The 24,584-nt window shown below is 42.6% G+C and overlaps 1 protein-coding gene across 2 annotated transcripts in view; it reads left to right on the top strand.

Moving 5' to 3' along the window:
• The window catches only part of PNPLA2 (patatin like phospholipase domain containing 2), a 52,561-nt gene that overhangs the window by 20,326 nt on the left and 7,651 nt on the right, over positions 1 to 24,584 (top strand). For both annotated transcript variants that reach the window (XM_060261989.1, XM_060261990.1), the window contains exons 2-5: positions 12,196 to 12,428; positions 12,671 to 12,736; positions 19,911 to 20,120; positions 22,688 to 22,748. In XM_060261989.1, coding sequence (XP_060117972.1) covers positions 12,196 to 12,428; positions 12,671 to 12,736; positions 19,911 to 20,120; positions 22,688 to 22,748 — 570 coding nt within the window. The remainder of the gene's footprint in view (positions 1 to 12,195; positions 12,429 to 12,670; positions 12,737 to 19,910; positions 20,121 to 22,687; positions 22,749 to 24,584) is intronic.

The following is a 24,584-nucleotide window of genomic DNA, read 5'->3' as shown; positions in this document are numbered from 1 at the left end:
CTAGTGTGACGCATACTGGTATATGGATCTCAGATATAGTCTTTCTGTAGGATTGGAAAGCTGTTGAGGATGGTGGCACTGGGTTGTGTGGGTTTGTTTCCACCAAAAATATTTTAGTGCCCACTCCTGCCACCCCAGACTATCAGTCTTCTCCACTGGCAGGGGTAGAGGGCAGTAGTGGTGGCCAACTTTTCTGATCAGTATACAGCGTAACGCAGCCCTGCCCCCCCACCCCCAGTACTGGAAAGCAAGCAGGAGTATAGATCTGACTTCCAACAGTCCCATGAGCCCCCTTACCTGCCACCAGGAGTGCCACAACCTCCCCCTCCTTGCAGTCTGTGCTGTGCTTGCACTTGTGCCACAGGCTGACCACTTGAAAAGCTCCTAAAGGTTAGGGAGTAGATTCAGACAAACAGGAACCTTGAGTATTTTAGGTCTCACTACTGTTCTGGATATTTTTTCGTAATTAACTTGGTGCTGTAGCTGCAGTTCATGGGTAACTCTCTGCTAGTTACCGTATTCAGCCTTGCACAACAGTTTTCTTTATGATAAAAGACTGATGAATCAGCTTGGCTACAATTATTATAAGCCCCATCAGTCATGAAGCAGAAAGATTCTGATGCTTGCCTGTTCTAAGTTCAATTTTTGCTCCTGTACTTGTGTCATAATATCAGTAAATTATTTCTGCACAAGACCCAGATGCCTGAACAACAGAGAGCAGTGATCGGGCAGGAATGACACATACAGGCACATGGCAGAGGAAGGTCTTTGTTGTTCCACACTGGAATGGAAAGTCCCTCTCTCATACTTTTCTGTGGTGGCACCATTGTTGCATCTGTGTGTGTGTGTAGGAAGGCTGCACTCACATTCATTATACAGGTATACAGTGGCAGTGGTATCAATGGGGTTTTTGTACATGCTTTATCTCTTTTGCATGGGGCTGACTCAATTAACTGCCTGCTCCAAGGTACCAGTAACTTCTCAGTCTTATGGGTTGGGGCCATAGTTGCACAACATCAATCCAAGGTCTTAGTTGCACAACATCAGTCAAAGGTTCTTAAATAAGATTCCTTTAGTAACCATGGCTGAGTCGTCAGAGTGCTTCAATTCTAAGAACACCTTCCACCATCTTTTGGCCCTTCTGGATGCTGCACTGTCTTTTAAGTTTAATTACATTGATGGTTACATTGGAATGAACTTTAGAGGCATAAAAGTAGATCACCAGAACCGTTAGTTAATACTTTGGAAATTATGTGAACTGGTAAGAAAACTGTAAGATTACCTCATACCTTTAAAAAAAATATGTGGCTGAAATGGAAACACTAACTTTGTAAAATACTTCATCAAGGGAGAATGGTGGCTTTCCTCAACAAAACAGAAGCATTTGTGACACTCAAGAATCAATTTATGGATTTTCAGTTAGTTTACATTACAATGAAAAAGTTTTTTGGAGACTATATTTTGTTGTTATTACTATGTATTAAAATAAGCAATGTGTGATATTTTTTAAAATTTTGTGTATTGTCTCCCAGCTGGAGTGCTGACTGTATTAATTGTTCTGAGCTATGCTGTTTGTGCTTTTCAAAAATGTACTTTGAGTAGGCTAGACTTACAAATAAGGCCTGTTCCTTAAAAATGAATGTAGAACGTACAAATGGTGAAATAATGGCAGTACTGCCAACATCCTAGCCAGTAAGATCTCTGTGGAGAAATACTTGCTCATCTAGGCAGCTGTATTGCAAAAAATTGAGCAAGCTATGGCTTGTCAAGGGGAAAATTAATTCATTGTAAGCCATGCAGGTAGGCACTTTTGTATCTGAGAACCATGGCCTATTTTGTCCGAAGACATCTGGCTCAATCAATTATGAAGGAATTATGAAGGAAACTTGGGCCATGGCTCGGGGCCAGGCTTTCCAAGAAACCCTTTCCACATAATTATTTGTTTGTTCACTGCCCTATCTCCAGTGTTTACACAGGGTCCTTTCTGTTTGACACAGGAAGGTCCCTGCTGCTTCATGATATACTCTAAATCAGGAGGAGCATGAAGACTCATGGCTAAGTCTTTACTCCCCATGGAGTAGCTGTAGGACTGGAAGTGCAGAAAGAGAATATGTAGGAACCTCCACAAGGGGATAAATCAGAAGAACAAATAGTTCTAATACACAGTGTTTCTCAACACCCTGAGGGAACATCCCTTTTAAACCATTTAGTGAGATGGTCATGTGAGTGTCTAATGCATGCAAGGGAGCTTTGTTTCCTCACATAAGTGATAATAAGAAAGCTACCAGTCTCAGCTTTAGTGTTTTCTTTCAACTTGAGGAGGGGTTCTTCTTAGGGAGGTATGCACAGAACAGTAAGGTTTATCATTGTGGTCCCCCCCTTTAGGGGAAAAAAAAAAAGACTGAAGCAGCAAGAATGTTCAGCTCCATCTCCTCTGGTTCCTTACCTGTTTTTGTTCCTTCCTACTATAGCAAGACAGGCAATAGTTTACCCAGCAGTGAAGATACTGGGCAGAAGGTACAGTAGTGGCATCCTATCCTGGTGGGTTGAAACTTCTAAAATAGTTGGCAGGAAAGGCACAAGCTTCCAAATAAATGTAATTTATAGGGCCAGAAATCTAAGCCGACTTACTGTCCTTGATCATTGCCCTGTCTTTAAATGCTGAGGACTGAAAAGATAGTATCTTTTAAGCATGTTCCCAAATGCAGAGAAACCTTAAATTATCCCGTAGTTAAATGTTTGTGTAAATGAGCCCCATGTGATGAATATGAAAAAGAAAGCCGTAACTACCTGAAATTCATTACTATCTCTGCAAATTTAAACTTGTCCTTATTGTTTCATAACCTGAATTTTGAGTGTCAACAAGGTATTCCTCAGACCTTTTCTGTCTTTTGCCCTTCCATGTCAAAGCCTGTCACAACCCCCCTTTTTAAAATATAGGCTTCCCTCATGAAAAAAAAATCTTCTCCAACTGCTTTAAAGAAACACTGTTGGTTTCCCCCAAAAAGTGTTCATTGAAAGCAGTGCTTAAGTCAGCACTTGCAGCTGGTGCTTGAAACTAGAATTGCCAGATGACACATGCTAGTTCACAATGGCTGGTTGGCAAGGCCAGAGTACCCCAGTTCTTTTTTGAAATAAAGTTTGTTTTTTTCAACTGCCACCATAAAATGGAGTCAGAAATGGCTATCCAAGAAAGGTAAAATAATGGATTGTATCATAAGAGTGTGGATGATTGTTCTGAACTACTAGAAATGCACGTTTTTGCCATGAGAAAAAAGTTTTATTTCTTTACAGAACTGAAATAATTGTGAATTTTCATGAGGAGACAAGAGGCTAAAGTGGTTGACACTCTAATGCTGTAATAAAGCCAGTTTGAAGAAGGAAAAGAAATGTGGGGGAGGGAACCTAGTGTGAGGAAGAGGAGCATAGCCAGAGACCTAATGATTCTGAGTAAACTAAACAGCAGGATTTTGTCAAGGACACTAGAATTACAGGTCTGATAATACAAGTACCATCAGAGCTTTTCGAACATCATATGTTTCAGCAGAGGTCAGAGATCAGTCATGTTTTCCGAAGCTTTGCAATGAATGAGTTAGCTTTCCACAATGCCTTGTGCACTCAGTCAAACTAGAAAAGGGTTCTTGTGAAAATGTGCAGATTTAGATGGATATGCTGGATCGTTTGTGATAGAGGTATAATGGATATCAGACATGTCTGTTCAGTTTGGCATTTCTTCCCTCCCATTTTGTTAGTTGTCACGCCCCTGGTGGCCCCTGCCATGGCCACTGCTCTGTGTGTGCCCTGACTTGGGGCTGGGCCCGTCCAGGCGTCCCAGAGGTCTCAGAATGCGGGAGGGCAGAGCTGGGTTGCTTCATCCCTTTTACTCTTGCCCCTCCCTGGCTGTGCTTTGGCTTCACCCCCCCTCTCTCAGTTGGCTGCCCTTTTGCTGCATCAGCCTGCTTCCTTTTTGACCCCTCAGCCTCGGGCCTTTTATCCTTCCCCCGGCCCTCTCCCCACCTCCCAGGTCCCACCCCCATTAGCCTTGCCCCCGCTCATAAGCGAGGACACTGAGGAGGGGCTTCCTGGGGTGTGTCCTCCTTGGGGCTGCTGAGGTGGCTGAGGCATGGGTGCTGTGTCAGGGCTGGCACCTCCACGGCTTGAGGTTTCTGCCTTCCCCACTCTCTTCGTGGGGCGTTGTTCCTGCCTCCCACTCCTCGCTACCGCAGCTGCGGCTCCGACAGCTCCCCTGGGCCTGGGGGTGGGCATGTCAGCTCCTTGAGCAGGCAGGCGTTTTGGCCAGCAGGGCCTCGTTGGGAGGCTGGGAGGTATGTCGGGGCCCCGGTGGGTGTGGTAGGGGCTCCAGGTGGAGTCCTGTCTCAGCCGGGACGGGACACTAGTCTTATATCGGGTATGGACTACTAGGGAAAAAATCATTCCTTTGTGTTTTCATGCTACTTCCTTCTTTTTTCTGGTCTCTACCAAGCATAAGATGTGCTTGTAGTAGTGGACTGTGTCTCTTTGGGGTTCAGAGGAAGTAGTGTGACTTGCTATCCCATTGTGTTCCTAATAACAGGTTTTCAGAGAGAGTAGGGGACTCTGGACCTCAGAGGGGTAGGCAGGTGAACAAGCCCCATGAGCAATTTTTCACTTGTAGAATAGAAATGAAAGCTAGAATCTACATGCGGATGCTGGCCTACATTCTTAATTAGTGCCTTTAGTAGACGGGCAGCCTTTTGACTTGAAGGTACTGTCTTATTGGCAGCATAACCCTGTAGTGGATTGGAATGATGTTTTGCCTGATTGGCACTTGTAGCAATGTTCCCTTTTTCTTCTGGTTCAGTTTATAAATTATGTCAAACTGCAGCTAGCACAAATCATGGACTTCAGTTGACTTGAAACTCTAGTTTCTTGTTGTGATTTTCTGAGGAATTTATTTTATTTTTATTTTATTATATTTATATCCCACCCTCCCTGTAACAGATGGTTTTGGGATGGGCTGTAGCTTAGTAGTAAAGCAGAAGGTCCCAGGTTCAAACCCTGGCATCTCCAGTAAAAAAACAACAACCAGGTGGTAGATAATATGAAAGACCTCTGCTTGAGATCCTGGAGACCTTCTGCCAATCTGAATAGATAATACTGACTTTGATGGACCAATGATCTGATTAAATATAAGGCAGCTTCATGTGTATGGCTGATCACTTCAAATGTCATGCCAAAGTGTAGTTGAACTTTCTTAACTGTGGTTTGGTGTGATGTCTGAACTGAGTCATTGTTTATGCCTTGTGGGACTCCTGCTCTATGACACACATGCTTTAATGTTATTTCAGACGAGACACTTTTGATTTCTTATAAACTTAACACTCAGTCCTTCAGTGCTACCTTTTTGTAACTGATTTGAAAGCATGCTTTTCCCTGTTCCAGTTCATCTCTCAACCTCAACTCTTTATGAGAATTCTGTCATTTAAAAGATTGTTTTCCCACTTTTAGCAGCTTCAGTATTGTCCACTTCCATTTTTCAAGACCAGTTTTCAATGTACTTTGTTAATCTTCTTGTCTCAAATGAGCAAAGAATGAGAGGTATAAGCATCAGAACAGTGCAAGTGAAAGAACAGATCTGGGTGATGTTGCAGCTACTGAACTGGGGAACTAGGAAGATTTTAAAAATATGCTCCTATTCCCCAACCAGGGAAGGATCTGAACTGCATCTCTGCATCAAGACTGAAGTGACACCAGGAAGAGAAAGGAGCTGTTCTCAGGAAGCAGCAGCTGTGTTACAAGACTTCTTAAGCCTTTGAACCAGAAACTAATCTCTGTCTCTCTCTTTTCTTTTATTAGCCCCTGTAGCATAAAGAACACTAATTTTCATCAAGTTTTGGATTTTTGGCATAGTCCCAAATTCAGGATTTCTTATTCCTGCATGCTTCTCTAATCTTGCCTGTCTCACGTGCAGTTTGTAGGTACTTATGAGGCAATATTGAGAAGTAATTCTTCAATGTAGTTTTGTATTTTCAAACAGATTGACTTAAAATGTACTTGTCTTCCATTTACATGCCTTAATATTCATAGTAGATTCATTCCAGATTATTTATTTATTTATTTGTCGCATTTATATCCCACCCTTCCCGCCAAAGCAGGCTCAGGGCGGCTAACAACAACATTAAGGATGTTTATAGTAAACAGGGGCAGGCTACTTTTTGATTTAAATTTTATATTTAACCAGTTGTGTTCTAAATAAACTCTGTGTGTGTGTGTGTGTGCGCGTGTGCGCGCGCGCAAAAGGTGGTTTGAACCTCATGTGCGAGGATCCAGCTTTAGAGTCTGGCAAGTTTTCATTCAGATACCAGAAAAAAAGTTGCAGTATTTTCTGTCAGGTGTGAACTCAGGCTAGAAAGTGAGGGGGAAACCTTTGATTCAGCTGAATACTCACTTTGGCCAATAAAGTTCTTACATTTGTGTTAAATTGTTTTAAGACACCCATGTATATTGGCCTAGAATAGTAAACACAGCTGGAATGCCCCTGCCCTTTTTTCAAAGATGGAGCCACTCCAAAAGAGCTACAGGTTTCAAAAATAAGCAGCATCTGTGTCTGTCCAGCCTTTTGCTTTTAGGCAAATTTTATCTGTTGCTATTTCTTTTTTGTTAGTCAAATACTCAAATATTTTTATAGACTACATTGACCTTTGTTGGCAAGAAAGTGGCTGTGGTGATTTCTTCAGTATGGGTCTCATGACTTTTAAGTCTTGGGTGACTTTAGGAAGTTGAAGAATTTCTCTAAAGACCTACTAGACTTTTGAGAGAGAATGCATTGGGGAAAGGAGGGAAGAAGCTGACAAACTGAGGCTGAATGTATGTGGTATTCACACAGCACCCAAAAAGAGTGCAGGCCAGGCCTGTAGCTAACTAGGGGCCCACAGGGTCAGACCCTCTGACAGTTTTAGGGGGGCCTTCATCCCTGGGCTGCCCCTTTCCCTCCTGTGTGGTTTAAATCATGCAGGAGGGGTGCCCAGGAGCAGCCACTAACCCTCCCATGCCATTTAAAAGCTGATCAGTGGGGTCTAAATCACAGGGGAGGGGTAGCAAGAGCAGTCACCAGCCTCCTGCATGATTTAAAGGGCTCCCTCTCCCATGACCCCTAGCTATGAGACTGTTGCAGGCTGACCAAATATTGGAATTCAGATGGGGGGATTAAAAATTAAGAATATTCTTTGTTTCTATTATTAGCAGAAGTTGGTAGTGAGATATTATAAAAATAATATTGTTCCTTAATATGAAGTCAGTGAGTATAGTTCTGAGGGGAGGAGAGTCAAGTTTGGACTTTGAAGACTGAGATTCACTTGGAGACTTTGAACAAGTTATTCTCTTTCTCAGCCTAATGCATCTGATGTCGTTAGGGTGAAATGGAGGAGAGGAGAACCATGTATGCTGTCCTGAGCTGCTTGGAGGAAGGATGAGGTCAAATGTAATATGATCATATCTTCTCCCTCCCCACTCCAATTGATAGTCCTCTGTGGCATTCCTGAAGCTGAGCTTGTTGGCTTTTCCTGGGAAGGCCATTCTCTGTGTATACATAGTATATATAGTATCTTGAAAGGTTACAACACAGGCTTGTTAATCTTTGTTGCTGTCATCTACCTTGGAGCCCATCTGAATGAACCCAGTCCCCTCCTGGCTGTGCATTGAATTAGGGCCTCTTTTCTAGGAAGTGAAGTTCACTCAGTCAATCCCCTCTCTAGGGAGCTTTTGGCACTGCCAAGCCAGCTAGTGAGCTTGTGTAAATGAAGTAACAGAAGTCTTTTACGCAAATTTGTGGCATTTTACGTGTTTGGCAAGAGCTTCCTTCCACAGAATTCAAAGGTTATATAGTTGAGAGGAGGAGCTATTCCTTTCCCTTCTGCCTTCCTATAACCATGGGAGAGGGCTGCCCATCACACCCCCATAACTCAAAAGTTAGAACAAAAGTTTACTTTGCTATTATACATGTGTGTATCTGGGGAACTGAGGAAGTGATGTGCTATCTTGTATTGTTGCATGCCCAAACAGCTTCAGCACAAGATTTATTCTTCAGGATCTATGGCACTGGATCTATGACATCAGAGATCATATGAACTGCAGTCAGAGGGGAGGGATCCAGTTGAAAGGATTGCAAGAGGTCCTAGAGACTGATTTTTCTGTCTTTGGGTCCAGTGCAGCACTAGCGACTGCAGTGCCCGATTTCTGCTTTAGAAGTGTAGAGACCAATAGCCTAAGGCAGTGGTCCCCAACCTTCTTGGTACCAGGGACCGGCACCAGGTCTGGCCCGCCCACCACCCCCTGTGGCATTGCGCAGCCTCGCTGTCCCCCCATGCTGTGCAGTCTTGCCGCCCTGCCCTCTCCCCCCCGCGGTGCTGCAACAGCCTCAACCCAGTTTTGGCTCGGTGCAATCGGAGGGAGGAGGGGGAGGGAGGGAAACGACGGAGCACCGCATTGCATTGCAGCACTGGGGAGAAAGGGAGGGCAGTGGCAGGGGGGTGACAAGGCTAAACTCCGTGGTGGTGGTGCGGGGCCACTCGGCTTCACGGCCCACTTGCAGACAGGCCGCGGTCTGGTAGTGGTCCCCGGCCCAGGGGTTGGGGACCCCTGGCCTAATGGAGTGAATTTACCCTACGATGACTATGTAGGCTGTTCTAATGAGTGTTGGGGTTGGTTGATGAGAAATTATTTGGGATGAAGACAGATATCTTCATTTGTGCTGCAATTGGGAGTCTCGCAATTAGATTTTAAACTGCTGTGTATATTTATAGTGAGAAATGTTTCCCTTTGCAATCATCAGAAAAGGTAATTCAGCAAACAAGAAAGTACTTCTTAAGTAGCCTGATATTGATTTGTCTTTTGAAACATGCAACTCTGTAATGTCACTATTTCTGGTGTACCACCTTGCTATAACCATGGTTTTCAGCAGCTCAGGAGGGCATGATGAATGAACCAGAATGGGGTAGGGCACTGGCTGCCAATCTATCACACCTTTACTAACAGCAAGCACCCTTATTTGACTCTTGAAGAGATTTTTGGACTTTTCAAGCAACTATTGTATTATTTGTGTCATTTTCTCACCTGCGTTGCCAAATTTGACAGCTAAAGCTTATGAGGGTGGAAGACAAGCACACAAGCCTTAACAAGTTGCACTGGGCTGTTTTTTTAGTTTTGACACCTGGAATCTATCAGCTTCCTACCCCACCCAACTGTTTTCCTTCAGCAAGTCTTTCTGGCTAGATGCCCTGAAGGAAATGGGGGAAATGGGTGTCTACTTGTTTTTCTACTAGGACAAGCCTCTGGCTCACTCCTGTTTACTGGGCTGGCTGTTTAGTTTTGCTTTACACAAGTGTTTGTATCTGAAGATGGTGCATGACAACAAACAATGGAGCTATCACAAATAGCGAAAGCATTGTTCCTCAAGTTAAAGTTCTATTTCTGAGGAAATGGCTTTCCTTCATGCGGATTTTGTATTTTTAAAAATTATAGTAGCTATCAGGTTTTTTAAAAGGGAAGACAAAACGGGGTTCCTGTTGGATGGTATTGATCTGACAGCCTCCCTTTCCCTGCATTTTGTCAGAAGGGAAGGCATGTGAGCTGTTTGCTGTGAGTGGAGGGCATCTGCATCAGTCATTTCTCATTACACTCTTCAGATATAAGAGATCAGAGAATCTTATTGATTATAACTGGCATGTTGAACTCCCAGAGACACACAACCAGTTCAGGGAAATTCTTAGTGAATTTCCCTTTGGCCATCCTACCTTACAGAACTGCTGTAATGGGGAGGGAATCTACGTATCCCATCCTGAGCTCCTTGGAGGATGGGATTAAAAAAATAATGAAAATAATTTTTCCATTAAGTGCATGTTAGGGTTTGTGTTACAATAAAGAATATGCCAAACTAAAAAGAACCAGGTTTCAAGAAGTAAAATAGTGTTAAAAGGTAAATGTAGTCCCCTGTGCAAGCACCAGTCGTTTTCAACTCTGGGATGACGTTGCTTTCACAACGTTTTCATGGCAGACTTTTTTACGGGGTGGTTTGCCATTACCTTCCCCAAAATAGTGTTAAGCTAAGAGAATACCTTTTGCTGACTATTTTATTAAGCAGAATTTTGTATACGGATACATTCAATATACATTTTTAAAAATTGATAAAATAAAAAAGAATTAAATTAAATTTACAATATTTTAACCCTGAATTATGTGTGGTTAGCAAGAGGGAGAACAGAAGAACGGAAATGACTCTAATCACAAGGAAAAGGGCAAAAGGTAGTGGCCATATTAAAATGTCCTGGATAAACCATAGATTGGTCATTTGGGCTGAGCCTCAGGCTTCCCTAATTGTAGCTTGCAGTTCTGGTTCAATGACACATGGTAGTTTGTGGTAACCATAATGTGTCCATTACAGATGTCATGCAAACTGCAATTCCTGCAAACCAGGAATGTGGGGAGTGTGTGGAAGCAAAAAGATGAAGAGGGAATATGTTTGCCTACAACATAGTTTGGACATTGTGTCTGAACTGAACCAATGGCAAGATTTCCACCCCAGAAGGAGAAATGAACTATTGAGATAATGGAACTACAGTTCTGAAGTACTACGTGGTACATGTGCTAAGGGATACTAGCTATATTTCATAGCTAGAGAACAGTCAATGTGTTGGAAGATTTGTAAATTGTTACAAACCTGTTTATATTTGCTCTTAGTAAAACTGGGTTTGCTAGCTTTGTTCCAAATCAGTAAATCTGTATTTGATTTACTGAATTTCTGCCTTGCTTGCTTGGAAAGCTATAGTTCATAGAATGAGGCCCAGTGCAGGCTTAGGAACATATTTTCATGTATGTCTTACTACTCCAGGAGGATACAAGTAGCTGTATACAAGTGGGTGTTTCAGCTGTGTTTTAAGTAGATTTCAAGAGACATCTACTTGCCCACTAAAATACTCAAGTAGAAGCAATATGAAATATAACAGCAATGGATAGTACTACAATTGTTTTTCAAACTTAAGGGAGAAATTTTACTGTTCATAAACTCTGCAGTACAAGAGATGAAGTACTAAATGTATGATCCAGGGTTGGGTTTTTTGTTTTTGTTTTGCTATTTTTTAATGGGTCGGGAATTTGGTATAAACTTTAAAATAAAAAAGACCACTGGATCCCATTAATCACCATACGCAGCTAGTGGGATTTTGAACATATATGAACATATGAAGATGCCTTCTACTGAATCAGACCGTCGGTCCATCAAAGTCAGTATTGTCTACTCAGACTGGCAGCGGCTCTCCAGGGTCTCAAGCTAAGGTTTTTCACACCTATTTGCCTGGGCCCTTTTAGCTGGAGATGCCGGGGATTGAACCTGGGACCTTCTGCTTACCAAGCAGATGCTCTACCACTGAGCCACCGTCCTTCCCCCTAATTTTCCTTCATGTCAGATAAAAGGAAAGTCTAAAATAAAGTGATTATTTTAATGTTTGGGATTTTTGCATGGCTTCATATATTTAAATTGAGACTAGAGCTAAAAAGCATGTGAATTCACAGTGCCTTGGAAATATGAGTCCTATGTCAATTCTGTCCACTTTGAATGACTCAAAGGTTAAGGATGGTCAAAAAAGCTACCATTTAAGAGATGGCTTCATGAGAATTGTGTTTGAATGCCTTAGCTAATGACTCAAACGGCTGCATCATAGATTGTCCTAAGCACTTGTCTATTTTGTGTATACCAAAAACTTGTCACAAATATTTGTCACAAGGAATTCCTGAGTGACTGCAACTTCCTGTGGTATGTAAGCCATTTGGACAAACCATGTATTTTTCTGACATTGTGTGTTTGTGAAGTGGCCTTACTTGCTCAGCCGCATCTTGTGGCATAAAAGTAACCATCAGATTATGAGGGTAAGACAACTGTAGAATGTGCCAGTAGGGTTTGTAGACAGAACATAGTAGACAAGCAATCCTGGATTTAATTGTTCTTCCAGTAATCATCTGATCTTCACAAGCCCACTTGAATATCACTATTATTTTTTATTCTTCAGGTGGTTGAATTCATGTCTGGTGTATAAATTCTCTCAGCATATCTTGTAGGCATTTTTAATTGTGGTACATATGTTGTGGTGGGGGTGGTTAAAGATGACCAGCACAAAGTGCCATGCAGCAGCATTCCTTTAACAGGTATTGGTTTCTGTGTCATAGGTGAGGCTGGTGCAAATATAATTCATGTCTCTAAAGAAGCTCGGAAAAGGTTTCTTGGCCCTCTGCACCCATCCTTCAACCTGGTGAAAATCATCCGTACATGCCTATACAAGACCCTGCCAGACAATGGTCATGAACTGGCCAGTGGGCGCTTAGGCATTTCACTGACACGGGTCTCGGATGGAGAGAATGTCATATTATCAGAATTCAACTCCAAGGAGGAACTTATCCAGGTAAGTACTAACAAGTTGTGCAGACACACAACTGGCTTCATATACAGAACTGTATGTTTCTACCAGTCAGAGATTGGGAAACTTGAATGGCTATATTTCACCATGAAAATTGTCATGTAGCTGTGACTTTGTCCATCATACTCTTTACTTTGGTGTTCTTGATACAGAAGTCCTCTGCTTTATACTGCTCATTTTTTCCATTTTTTTTACTTATGTTCCCCCCCCCCCTCCTTATGTCTCAGGCATGTGTTTGCAGCACTTTCATCCCTGTGTACTGTGGCCTGATCCCTCCAAGTCTTCAAGGAGTGGTAAGTAGAGGATTGGCTTTCAGAATGTGTGTGCTGCTATTTGGGGCCTTCATGAAGTGTGCTATGCATCAAGGAGGGGGAAGTGGCAAATTACAATGAAGTAAGGAAAAGTGTTGCTTTCAAAAGAGATGTCATGTTTGTGCTGGAGATGAAAACATGTCAGAAAGATCAGCTACCCATAGTAATGGGTCCTGTGGTATGATTAGAGAGAATACAGGAAATGTGGCTGAAGTTAAATAGGCATGGGCCTGGCAAGTGCCTGGATGGAAGAACTCCTGAGGACCCCCATGTAAACCATGCTGAATCTCATGAAGGAACTCAGTCTGATTTAAATGAAATAATTAAATGTACTAGTTTGGCTTAGAACTGTGGTTTCATTTCAATAAACTTTTACAAAATAGTTGCTAAAATTCTAACAATACTGCTACCAGACTGAATATCTTCTTTCCTTGCTCATTTGTCTGTTGAAAAGATCGATAGAACACCTGTTGCTACAAGAGTAAACCATAAATAAGCTGCTAGAACTAATGCTGAAACTGATGAGCAACCTGGATCTGACTTTGCCAAGGAGTGGGAAAGAGAGAATTTCCTGGGGCTTGGGTGTCAAAGACACCACCCACAGCTGCATTAAGATGCTACACAATAGCCTCCAGGGCTCTCCAGAGCCAATTCTTTAGTGATCGCATATTGTACTGAAGTGGGATTGAGGAGTCCATTGTAGCTTCAGATTGCTGCCCTTCTAATTGAAGAAAGCATATTTAGGAAGGACTGCTGGTTCTTCTTGTTCCTACCAGTGTGGTAACAAGTAAGAATTACTGATAATAAAAATAAACACATACAATTTACATAGTTGCTTCAGAGCACTTAGCATAGATTCTGTAGTTATGAAGTAGATGAGAATTATTGGCATGTGTCCTACCACACTACTGAACAAAGTCTGAAGCCATCTTCTAGCCTAAGGAGTTTTCTTCCAACTTGTGAATCTTCTTGCTATGGAAGTGCTGCTTAAGTCTGAGGAAGACTTCTTCGGCTGGAGAAAATTTCCATTTCCTGCTACATCTGCTCTTAGGTGTATAAGGGAGATCTCTTGGCATCTGGACTGAAGCCTTCTCCATTTCCAGAGCAAGAAAAGATTTGCTATTGAAACTGTCTCAGGGTAGAATAAAAATGGGGAGAAAAAATCAGACAAGAGGACTAGGCAAGTAGAGAGACAGTAGTGTTTACTATCATGTGGCTGCCTGTATTGGCAGTGATTCCGGTTGCTCTTCCAAAATAAAGGTCTGATTTATTTGTACAGTAAAGAACAGGCCTCATATTCAGCAGGAGCTCACATGAGCACAGTTCCTGAACCTTTCTGAGGGTTCCCCTTCTTCCTCCCCACTTAGCTTCTCCATTAAATAGTAGGTGCAGCTGCATAACAATCCCTGGATTAGGAGAGCGGGCAGCCAGCCACTAGGAGCTTTGCCACACCCCCAGCCCCTGGAGAAGCCCACACCACCCTTTTCCCACTTCTTACGTGATTTTGGATGGCAGGCGGCTTGCTGGCTGGGGGGGTGAGCATGGCCTTCTTGGGCTGGCTGGATCTCTAGCCAGCCCAAGCAGGCCTCATTCACCCAGGACTCTCTTTCTTGCATCAGGTTTCTTTTGGTGGGGGGGCAGCATATGCTAATGAGTTATGCTAATGAGCTGCACCACCTATTTTTCTACAAAACAACCCCTGGTAAAGAACAAAGAAGGGGGGGAACTCAGCACAAATCTAAACAGTGTAATAGAGTGTCAAGCTGCCTATAACACAATTCATGAAAATGTATAATATATAATATAAAGCATACACAAAAATGAATTTTAAAACCTATTGTCTGAATCTCAGACTGCATAAAATGTGCAAACCATATACAATTTCACATATACATTTGATGGACTTCCAATCATCACAGTAACCATACGCGTTTCAGCCCCTAAGGGCCTTTCTCAGTGGCCAATATATAAAATGTACAAAGACACACATCCAGGAATAAAAATGCTAGAAAGCCAGGTGTTGCTTCTAAAATTATCAAATAAAGAGAAAAGGGGAAAAAAACAAAATTATTATATGCATGAATTTTTAAAAATTTAGCTTATTTTTTTAATATTCTATTTAATTTTTAATTTTTTTTAACCTTACAACTATTGTACGCTGTTGTTACCTTATATGATGTGTGATTACTTAAGATTATATAAAGTAAGTCATAGCTGGATAGCCCTGAAGACTTCACCCACACATCAGAATATTTACCTTTATGGTTCTCTAAAAAAATAAAGGATACACATCAGTTTATTTTAAAACACGTATACATGTGTAATATATATCTATACTATTAGCAAACATTATTTTTACAGTAGCCCCCATACAGCCACCTGAGGAGTGGGCAGGGGAGCTGATGGCCAGGCTCATTAGTGTCCACCACCCCCTGGTCACCTGTGGTTGTAGTGTCTTGTTGAAACATATTCACTTGATTGCTGTCACCATGATTGTGCAGACACAGTTACCATATGGAGAAGATTACCTGATCTATGAAGCCAGTTTGGTGTAGTGGTTAAGTGTGTGGACTCTTATCTGGGAGAACTGGGTTTGATTCCCCACTCTTCCACTTGCACCTGCTGGAATGGCCTTGGGTCAGCCATAGCTCTGGCAGGAGTTGTCCTTGAAAGGGCAGCTGCTGTGAGAGTCCTCTTAGCTCCACCCACCTCACAGGGTGTCTGTTGTGGGGGAGGAAGATAAAGGAGATTGTGAGCCACTCTGAGATTCCGAGTTGAGGGTGGGATATAAATCCAATATCTTCTTAATCTTCTTCTAGACTGCTATGCCTGTTGCCTCTTCATTTCCCTATATTTCAGCCAGCATGGCCAATGGCTGGGGCTGATGGGAGTTGTGGGCAAAAAACATTTGGAGAGCTACCGCTGGCCACCCTTGCTATATTTGATTATCTTTTTACCAACCCTTTTGATTATCTTAAAGCAGCAGGGAGGGGGGAATTTATAGGATGGGAAGGAAGAGGAAAGTTAGGGCTAACTTTGTTTCCTGGTTCACAAGAGAGGAATTGTGTTGCCTTTGTGTAGTGGTGAGTTCTGGACTTATTTGTCACTTTAAATGAGCTTGTGCATTGGAATATGCTGAGTCTCCTGAAATAAGTGTTGGGAGGAGGCTGTGTAAGATGCTTGTTGTTGTAGATCATGGTGTGCTTCCCTACTTCAGCTCCAAGTTGAACTTTGTTCTGTTTCTGGAGCTGGTGGTGTTAGTGGCTTGTGATTTATGGGAATCTTTCTTAACTTTTCGTTCCTTCCGTAGTAGAGCAATATTATGCTGTTCTGTGTGAAAGGAGAATGGCGGAGCCACACATTACTTGCTAGCAACAAGAAGTTTTGGGGACTGAAGAAAAAAGAAATAGGCATAGCTGTTCCAGGATTAATTTAATTAAGAGAATTACTCCTGGCCTTGTCGAAACAGCTGTTGGGCAGTGGAGACCTTAGAGAATATTTTACAAGCACTTTTCAGTCTGCTGGGGGCTGGTTAAATTGATGGACTTTTATATATTTTTGTACACCTGAGAACCTCTTTTGGAAGACTCTAGGTTTAGAAAGAGTGCTCTGTTAGAGATATACATATGTTTTCTATGGTTTCAGTATCTTTGTGACTGATTATCGTGTACCTTTTAAGTATACTACATGCCATTACCTATTTTGTTCCCAGTGAGATGTCTCTTTTGCTTACTGGACCTGTGTGAAAGGGAGGCATTGTGGCTTTTATCAGGATTGTAAGGAGTACTAATACCTTTTGTGTGTGCAGTTTTTCTACTTCTTAAGGACATCTGCCTTGCATCCCTGTCAGTGAATGCTATCCGTTTCCATAGCTCTGATAATAGAGGTAAAGGACATAAGACTTGGCCATCTCCATGAGCAAACCTCTTCTCTCCCATTTGAAGTTGTGTTCTAGTTCCCATAAAACCTTGTTGTTGACCTTGGCTTGCCCAGCCTATTAATGCCATTGGTTAGCTTGCTGTTATTGTCCCACTGAAACTTCACACCCAGCGATGCCTTAGCTGTCCTGAGGAGACTGTGGCTGAAGTCATAGAGCTGTGTATGAAGAAGGTCCCAGGTTCCACTTCCAGCATTTCTTGTTTAAAGATCTCAAGTAGCAGGTGTTAGGAAAGATCTTTCTCTGCAGAAAGCCGCTTCTACACAAAGTAAATAATATTGGTCCAAATGGACCGACGGTCTGATTCAGGTTCATGCTGCCACAGTACAGCCTTGCAGTCAAGGGTTGGGCAGCTGTGTGTTATGAGGACCTTCAGGTTCCATGAACTACTTATGTCAGATTAAATGTCCCTGATGCCTGGATGCTGTGGTTTTTCTAAACAGCATCATGTCAGCGCTCAGACTGATCTGAGCCATAATGAAAGCAGGTGGTACTTGCTTGAATATAACACTGTCTGTCAACTAGATATTCTATTTGTTGCATTTATAGCTTTAGAGAAGGTGCAGAGAAGGGCAACTAGAATGATTAAAGGGCTGGAGCACTTTCCCTATGAAGAAAGGTTGAAACGCTTGGGACTCTTTAGCTTGGAGAAACGTCGACTGCGGGGTGACATGATAGAGGTTTACAAGATAATGCATGGAATGGAGAAAGTAGAGAAAGAAGTACTTTTCTCCCTTTCTCACAATACAAGAACTCGTGGGCATTCGATGAAATTGCTGAGCAGACAGGTTAAAACGGATAAAAGGAAGTACTTCTTCACCCAAAGGGTGATTAACATGTGGAATTCACTGCCACAGGAGGTGGTGGCGGCCACAAGTATAGCCACCTTCAAGAGGGGTTTAGATAAAAATATGGAGCAGAGGTCCATCAGTGGCTATTAGCCACAGTGTATGTGTGTATATAACATTTTTTGCCACTGTGTGACACAGAGTGTTGGACTTGATGGGCCGTTGGCCTGATCCAACATGGCTTCTCTTATGTTATGTTCTCTTATAATCCCACCTTCTTCAAAAGAAGAATCTAAGTTGATTAACAGAGGATTTTCTGTACAAATTAGTTCACAGAAAAGGTCTTCCTCTGAACAGTGGCCATCTGCTGAAAGAGCAATGGGTAGAAGCTGAGTCAGGCAAGATGGCAAAAATTTCTTTTTCTTCTGCTACGCTATAGAACTGTCTGGTGGCTGATGAGTCTCCCGAGGGGATGGACCAGGTGGCAAATGATGCCTGTGTTTACAGCTGCTTTGTGGCATAGGCTACTATAAGGGTGACAGTCCTGATTAAAAAGGACTGTGTTTATTAGAGCTCATTTTGTATCTTGTTACTTAGTAGTTCTTTGCTGCAGCTACAAGGTTATTAGTTTATCTTTGTAAAGTAACAGCAATGCTCTCTGAACGCTGTGTTTATCCACTTCAACAAGAGAGGTTATTATGTGGGGTGGGGCATAGGATATGGGGCAGGAATAAGTGCCAGGGATCCTGGGGCAGGAATCCAAGATCTCCGTCCATTAAGTAGTTGTTTGTTTCCATGCAGCCACTGTGTTCTGGACACCAGCTGGCTTTCTAGAAGCAAACAAACCACCTTTGCTTGAGTTAAGGGCACTGCTTGCAGCCTATCAGTATAACTGCAGCCTCTCCTTGAACTCTTAGTTTAGTGTCATTGGAATTGCTCAACACCACACCCACCCATGCCAGAGAGCAACACATATGGGGAGGGCAGGAAAAACCCTCTGGTCCGAAAGTCTCTGAGGAGCCTGATGTTGTTCCATTTAATGAGCTCACTCTCCCTGTGTCCATGTGTGCATGCAACTGAACTTCTTTCCTGGGGCCTGAAAGCTTGTAGAGAAGGGCAGCCTGTACTATTTGTTCCCCACTGGGAACTAGGTGAAAGGCTACTACTAATAGAAGGAATTTGTTTTGGTTTTGCTCTTATGTAAGGATGTTAATGACAGTTGTGAGGGGGCTCTGCCTTATTATTTCAGAGCAAACATAGCAACTTCATTGCCTTTCCCTGGGCTTGTTTTAGAGCAAAACTCACAGCATTTTGGTCTTGCACCCGCTATCCACAGGTTTGCATTCTGTCTCCACAAATTAGGGAGTCAACTGAATGTTTAGTCTCTAGCAACTCTCATCGCAACCAAGAGAATCACACAACAAAAGCAAAACAGTATGAATATAGGCACCTCTCCTACTGAGCTGACTGCATGACATTCCGAGGGAGCAGAACTGCTCTAGGTGTGTTATGGAGATGTCCAGAAAAGGTTTACGAAGGTTGTGGTTGCAAACTGAGTCTCAGAATATGCCCTGGGTTCCAGACATCTCTACAAGAAAATTTTAATGTTGTTGCTTCAGAAATCTTCTCTTTATTAGTGTGCTAGATGATTTAAAAGCAAGACAATTAATCCAGCCATCCGTGGCTCTGAAGATATCTTAAAAACAAAGCTTAAAACTACAGTTTGGGTGGGCTAGCTTGCTTATACAGTCTCTGGTGTAGCTTTTTTCCCCTTCAAGATCGTGTGTATGTGTATTGTTTTAATTCCCATTAAGATATATAATAATATTGGGAACTAAAACTTGCTCAGTATTCTTTGCTTAGCAAATCAAGTCTTGTCCCATAGTATTTTCACCCACCATATTTCCCCCTTATGACATTGTTCATAATACCTATCCCAAGGTCTGGATAAAGGTGCAAAATCAAAAAAAGTTCAAAAGTTCTGTATTTTTTTTAAAAAAAACCCACCCACAAACCCTCCCATAGGTATTGTAAGCATTACAAAAAAGACTATAATGGTGTTTGTCAATTCTGACTGAAAAATATATGACTTCTGAAAAATGAACAACATAGGGTAGTTGGCCATCATGGAAGATGTCAAAGGATTCTGTATTCTTACTGTTGCACTGCTTGGGAGAATCTCCATATGGGAGAATCTCCATATGGGGGGAGAGCAAATCTGACCAAATCTGCTGAATTCTTGAATGTTTCAGCCTTCTGACTGATCTTATGTAGTGACTGGCTGAACTTCCATTCTAACATTTATTGTGCAATACTCTTTGTATGTCATCATCCTAAAGTGGTGTTCAGAAATGGGAGGAAAGAGAGTCAAGCTGCATGAAGAGAAAAACAAGTTAACAATTCCTTTCATTGTATTTTGGTGTCATCCCAGAGATACGTTGATGGAGGGATTTCTGACAACTTGCCACAGTATGAACTGAAGAATACCATTACAGTGTCTCCCTTCTCAGGAGAGAGTGATATCTGTCCACGGGACAGTTCCACAAATATCCATGAGCTGAGAGTCACCAACACCAGCATTCAGTTCAATTTACGCAACCTCTACCGCCTCTCCAAAGCCCTGTTTCCACCAGAGCCTCAGGTGAGAGCCCAACATGACTGTTTGAGAGCATTGGGGGGGGGGGGGGGGTTCTGTGTGAATGTCAAATGGATACCTCCATAGTGTGTGAAACTTTATTATTTCCAGGGCTTTTTTTTTTTTAAAGCAGGAACACAGTTTTAGCTGGTTTGGTTTCAGAGGGTGTGGCCTAATAAGCAAATGAGTTCCTGCTGGATCTTTTCTTTTAAAAGCCTTGTGCGAAACAATGGTGATGTCAGGGGGTGTGGCCTAATATGCAAATGTTCCTGTTTGGTTTTTTTTCTACAAAAAAAGCCCTGATTGTTTCCTCCCATCAGTTGATGAACTTCAGAAAATCTTATAATATTTCAAAACCTATTTCCTCTTAGATGTTTAAAAAAAACCACCCAATTCAACCATCAGTATGCTATTAAAAGCCATAAGGAAAGTGTGTGCTGGTCACTCTAGCACAGGGTATAGTGGGAGGGAGGTGATAAGTACGCAGCCTAGATACCTGCACAAACTAAGGTTATGCTGGTAGAGTAACCAGTTTATGTTCATGACATTTCTAAAATCTCTTAATCTTTAAAGTGCTGTTAGACTCCTGTTTACAGCGGACTAATACAGCTACACTGCTGGAATTCTAACTAGACATTGTAGCACTAACCACCATTTAAACAAAGCATAATTTATTTTGACATCTGAATTGTAACCCTTGTATGGGATTCTTAACCATTATAAGAAAGCAAGGTAATGGAGTCAAGAGATTATGTTCATGGTTCTTCGTTCTCCTGCTTCCTGATGACAGTGGGGATAAGCTTGAACTCATGTGATCAGTCTCTTTTCCCCAAAGTTTCATAACCTCAAAAATGTGTCCGGGGTCTTCAGTGATCAGGGTGAAGAGTAGCTGCAGGTAACACAACATGACTCATTCTGTGACTAATTTTATATCCTTGAGCCTCTTATCCCTTCCCTTTATTGCTTATCTGCATATCACTACCTATTACTCCAGTGTCTACTTACAAGAATTCTGCTAAAACCTCACATTTTGCATCTGTGATTAATTTAAAGTATGAGAAATTTATGCATACTTGCAAAATCTATTGTGATGTCCCTGTGGCCCCCCAAACACACCTTTCTGGCTTCCATAAGCTTCTTACATTTCACCAACACCTACACATTTCCTTCCAAAAACAAGCACAGGGATTAGAAGTAATGCAGTCTTTATGTAATTTTGATATTCACTTTAATTCTTCAGAGGATGCTGAGGACTAGGCAAGGCTTCTGCTCAGGCCCATAGGCATTGCAGGGCCCCTTGGGGCCAGGCCCCCTGACTTAACACCAAGCCCCCCCCCCCCACTTTCCACCCACCCTTGGCTCCCCTGACTTCCTATGGGAGAGGTTTCCCCCCTCTTGCTTTCCTTCTTCCCCATCCTGCCTTATCCAACAGCAGCAATGCTGCCCTGTTAGCTACTCCATTTCTCCCTGGGGTGGCTGGGTGGGTGCCTTTCAGCAGCGCCATTCTCAGCACCTGCCAAGCCAGGTCAGCCTTCTCCACTTTGCTGCTGCAGCAGTGGGGGCAGCAGTCCCAATCACAAGAGAGGCCAAGGAGGCTCTGCCTTGCCTTGTCCTTGAGCACCCCACTCGATCGCTGGTCCTGCGCACTCGCTCTTGTGCGGGGTGGCTCTAAGCTTTGCTGAAGGAGGACAGACAGCCTCACCTGTCTTGGCACCTTGGCAGCTGCTCCTTGGAGGGGAGCAGTGGGCCAGGCGTCATCCTCCGCACCTTGCGTGCCTGGCAGCAGGTTCCAACTCAAGCATGTGTGCAAAAGGAATGCATTTTAAAAAGCAACTTGTGCATGTTCCTCCTCTCCCACCCTCTCAGCATGTGGCAGCCATGGCCACTTTCTCCATGTTGCCTCTCTTGCACTGCACACGCCAGCAGCCATCCCTCCTCCATTGCCCCCTCCCTCCTCTCTTGCCCCTGGGCTGCATATGCACCCAGCTTCCCCCCTCCCCCTCCTTTTTTGAGCCCCACCACATTCTCCAGTGCTGCCCTGAACATTTCCTGGCTATGCTTCTGCTAGCATGGCTGCTTTGCTCCTGCCACCAGACAACCTTGTGGCACCTCATGGAAGATATTTATTGTTACATTTTAAGCTACATTTTCCTACCTTTTCTTCAAGGATATTGGGGTACATATATTGCCCCACCTCCCCCCCCTTGATGTCCAAAATGATTATACTTAAACTGTACCCCCCCTGTGTGCTGCACAAGAGGGAATATGTTCTAGAGTCTACTGCCCAGAATTTTAATAGATTGTTAATCTGTCTACTTATGCCTGTTCCAGCTGGCTGTTGAGCAAAAAAGTGCTACCCAGCTTCAAACTTATGTCTTTGTTCCCTTGGTATTTTCCGTCCCCTCCCCATCTTATAGTTGTAACACATCATATAGTGCGGGTGGGGTGGCAATAGCTGAAGAACAGGCACTTTTCGCTTTTCCTCCTGTACTGATACCTGGTCACCAAAGTGCTGTTTGTAGACTCAACTTTCCTGCATTCTAAACATTCTTTGCCTTCATATCTTCGTGCAGATTCTGCGGGACATGTGCAAGCAGGGCTACAGGGATGCTTTGCACTTCTTGAAAAAGACTGGTAAGCTCTTAAAACGAAGGCCCTTGTTCTGAATGTACTTGTTGCAGAGGTCTCTCTCAGTTCTGCCCAGTGGAAGACATTCTTTGCATTTTGAGAAGTCTCATACAAAAGCCAAATATTAGTCCCAGTAAGAGAGACCACGGTGGGGAGCCATGGTGGTCTGAAGCAGTAGAACAAAGTTTGAGTCCAGTGGCATCTTTAAGACCAACACAATTTTATTCAAGGTTTGAGCTTTCATCTGTGCACACACTTCTTCAGATACATTGAAATGGAAGTTAACAGTCTGTACATTTAGGCAGAGGGTGAACAGTGCATTAGTGGTACAACATAATAAAGACATTTAACAGATGCAAAGACCATACCTACATGCCTCCAGCTACCATCCTAAACATACCAAACGATCCATTGTATACAGTCAAGCTCTAGAATACAGCTACATCTGTTCCAGTCCTACAGACAGGCATTCTCATCTGAGAGATGGACAAACTTTTTTGAAACTAAAGTATCCACGTGATGAAGTTAAGAAACAAATTAACAAAGCCAGAATGATACCCAGAGAAAACCTGTTGCAAGACAGGCCCAAAAGAGACAATAACGGAACACCACTAGTGACCATACAGCTCTCAACTCAAAACAGTTCAACGCATCATCAGTAACTTACAACCTTAACTGGGTAATGATAGAACAAAATAGGACTCAATTTCACCTTTAAGACCAACTTAGTTTTATTCAAAACGTAAGCTTTCGTGTGCTTTAAGCACACTTCATCAGACAAGGAATCCAGCACAGTGAGCAGAGCCACACATAGCTGGTAGGCAGACCTTATTATATTGTATTATTATATTGCAAGTACTATGGAGCAATCCTTTTCTTCTGCACAGACAGCCCTCCCCCCCAATCTCAAATAACTCCTCATCCACAATAACACAACTTCTAATTTGAACATTGACACTGGTACCAGGGCTTGCAATAAACCCAGATGCAACTTTGCTGCCACATTCACTCAGACAACACAATCACCAGACCTAACAACATCAACTGCACCATCTCAGGCTTATTCACAGGCTCATCTTTTAACATTATATATGCTATTAAATGCCAACAGTGCCCTTCAATCCACTAAAAAGGGCAAACAGGCCAAACTCTTTGCCAAAGGATAAATGGACACCTGAGAAACTTGTAGGAGAACACTTCATCCTTCCAGGACATTCATTGGGTGACCTCAAAGTAGCTGTTGTATTGTGAAGGAACTTCAGGAAAATTGCTGAATTACAACACTTGGAGTAACCCCCCTTGGACTTAACAGGGATCTCACTACATCTTATCATCTTTCTTATCTCACTACATATGCTAAACTCATTCAGTCCTTACATATGTATTCTCACCAAGAAGAGTTGTACATCCTCTTTATTTTAGTGTATTTCTTATTTGAATAGTAGATTGGAATAGTGATTGTAATGTAAATCAATTAATATTGGAATGTATTTCTCTGATCTGAAGACAGAGGGAACATAACAGTGCACAGCCATTCACCCCATCTCAGAGAAAAGGATGCTGTTTGTTATCTTCAGGCTTGAGAGGAAACAAACGGAATATAACAGGATCTCAGTTAATTACTCTTAACATTACACAAGATGGATATATTTACACATCAGTCTCCAAGTGTGACATATTTATTTGCCTCTCTGTGCCCCCCCCCCCCGGTAATTAAATCCAAACAAATGGTGGCCATATAAATGTAATGTGTTATTTGTGATTGGTCTTTGGATCTGTTAAAACATCTTCTTTATGCTATATGCTAATTTACTCCACCAGAAGTTCAAGCTGGGTTTTGGA

Source organism: Heteronotia binoei, chromosome 21, assembly GCF_032191835.1.
Source record: "Heteronotia binoei isolate CCM8104 ecotype False Entrance Well chromosome 21, APGP_CSIRO_Hbin_v1, whole genome shotgun sequence".
Lineage (NCBI taxonomy): Eukaryota > Metazoa > Chordata > Lepidosauria > Squamata > Gekkonidae > Heteronotia > Heteronotia binoei.
The sequence above is the reverse complement of the archived record's forward strand: the minus strand, read 5'-3'. Positions and strand labels throughout refer to the sequence as shown.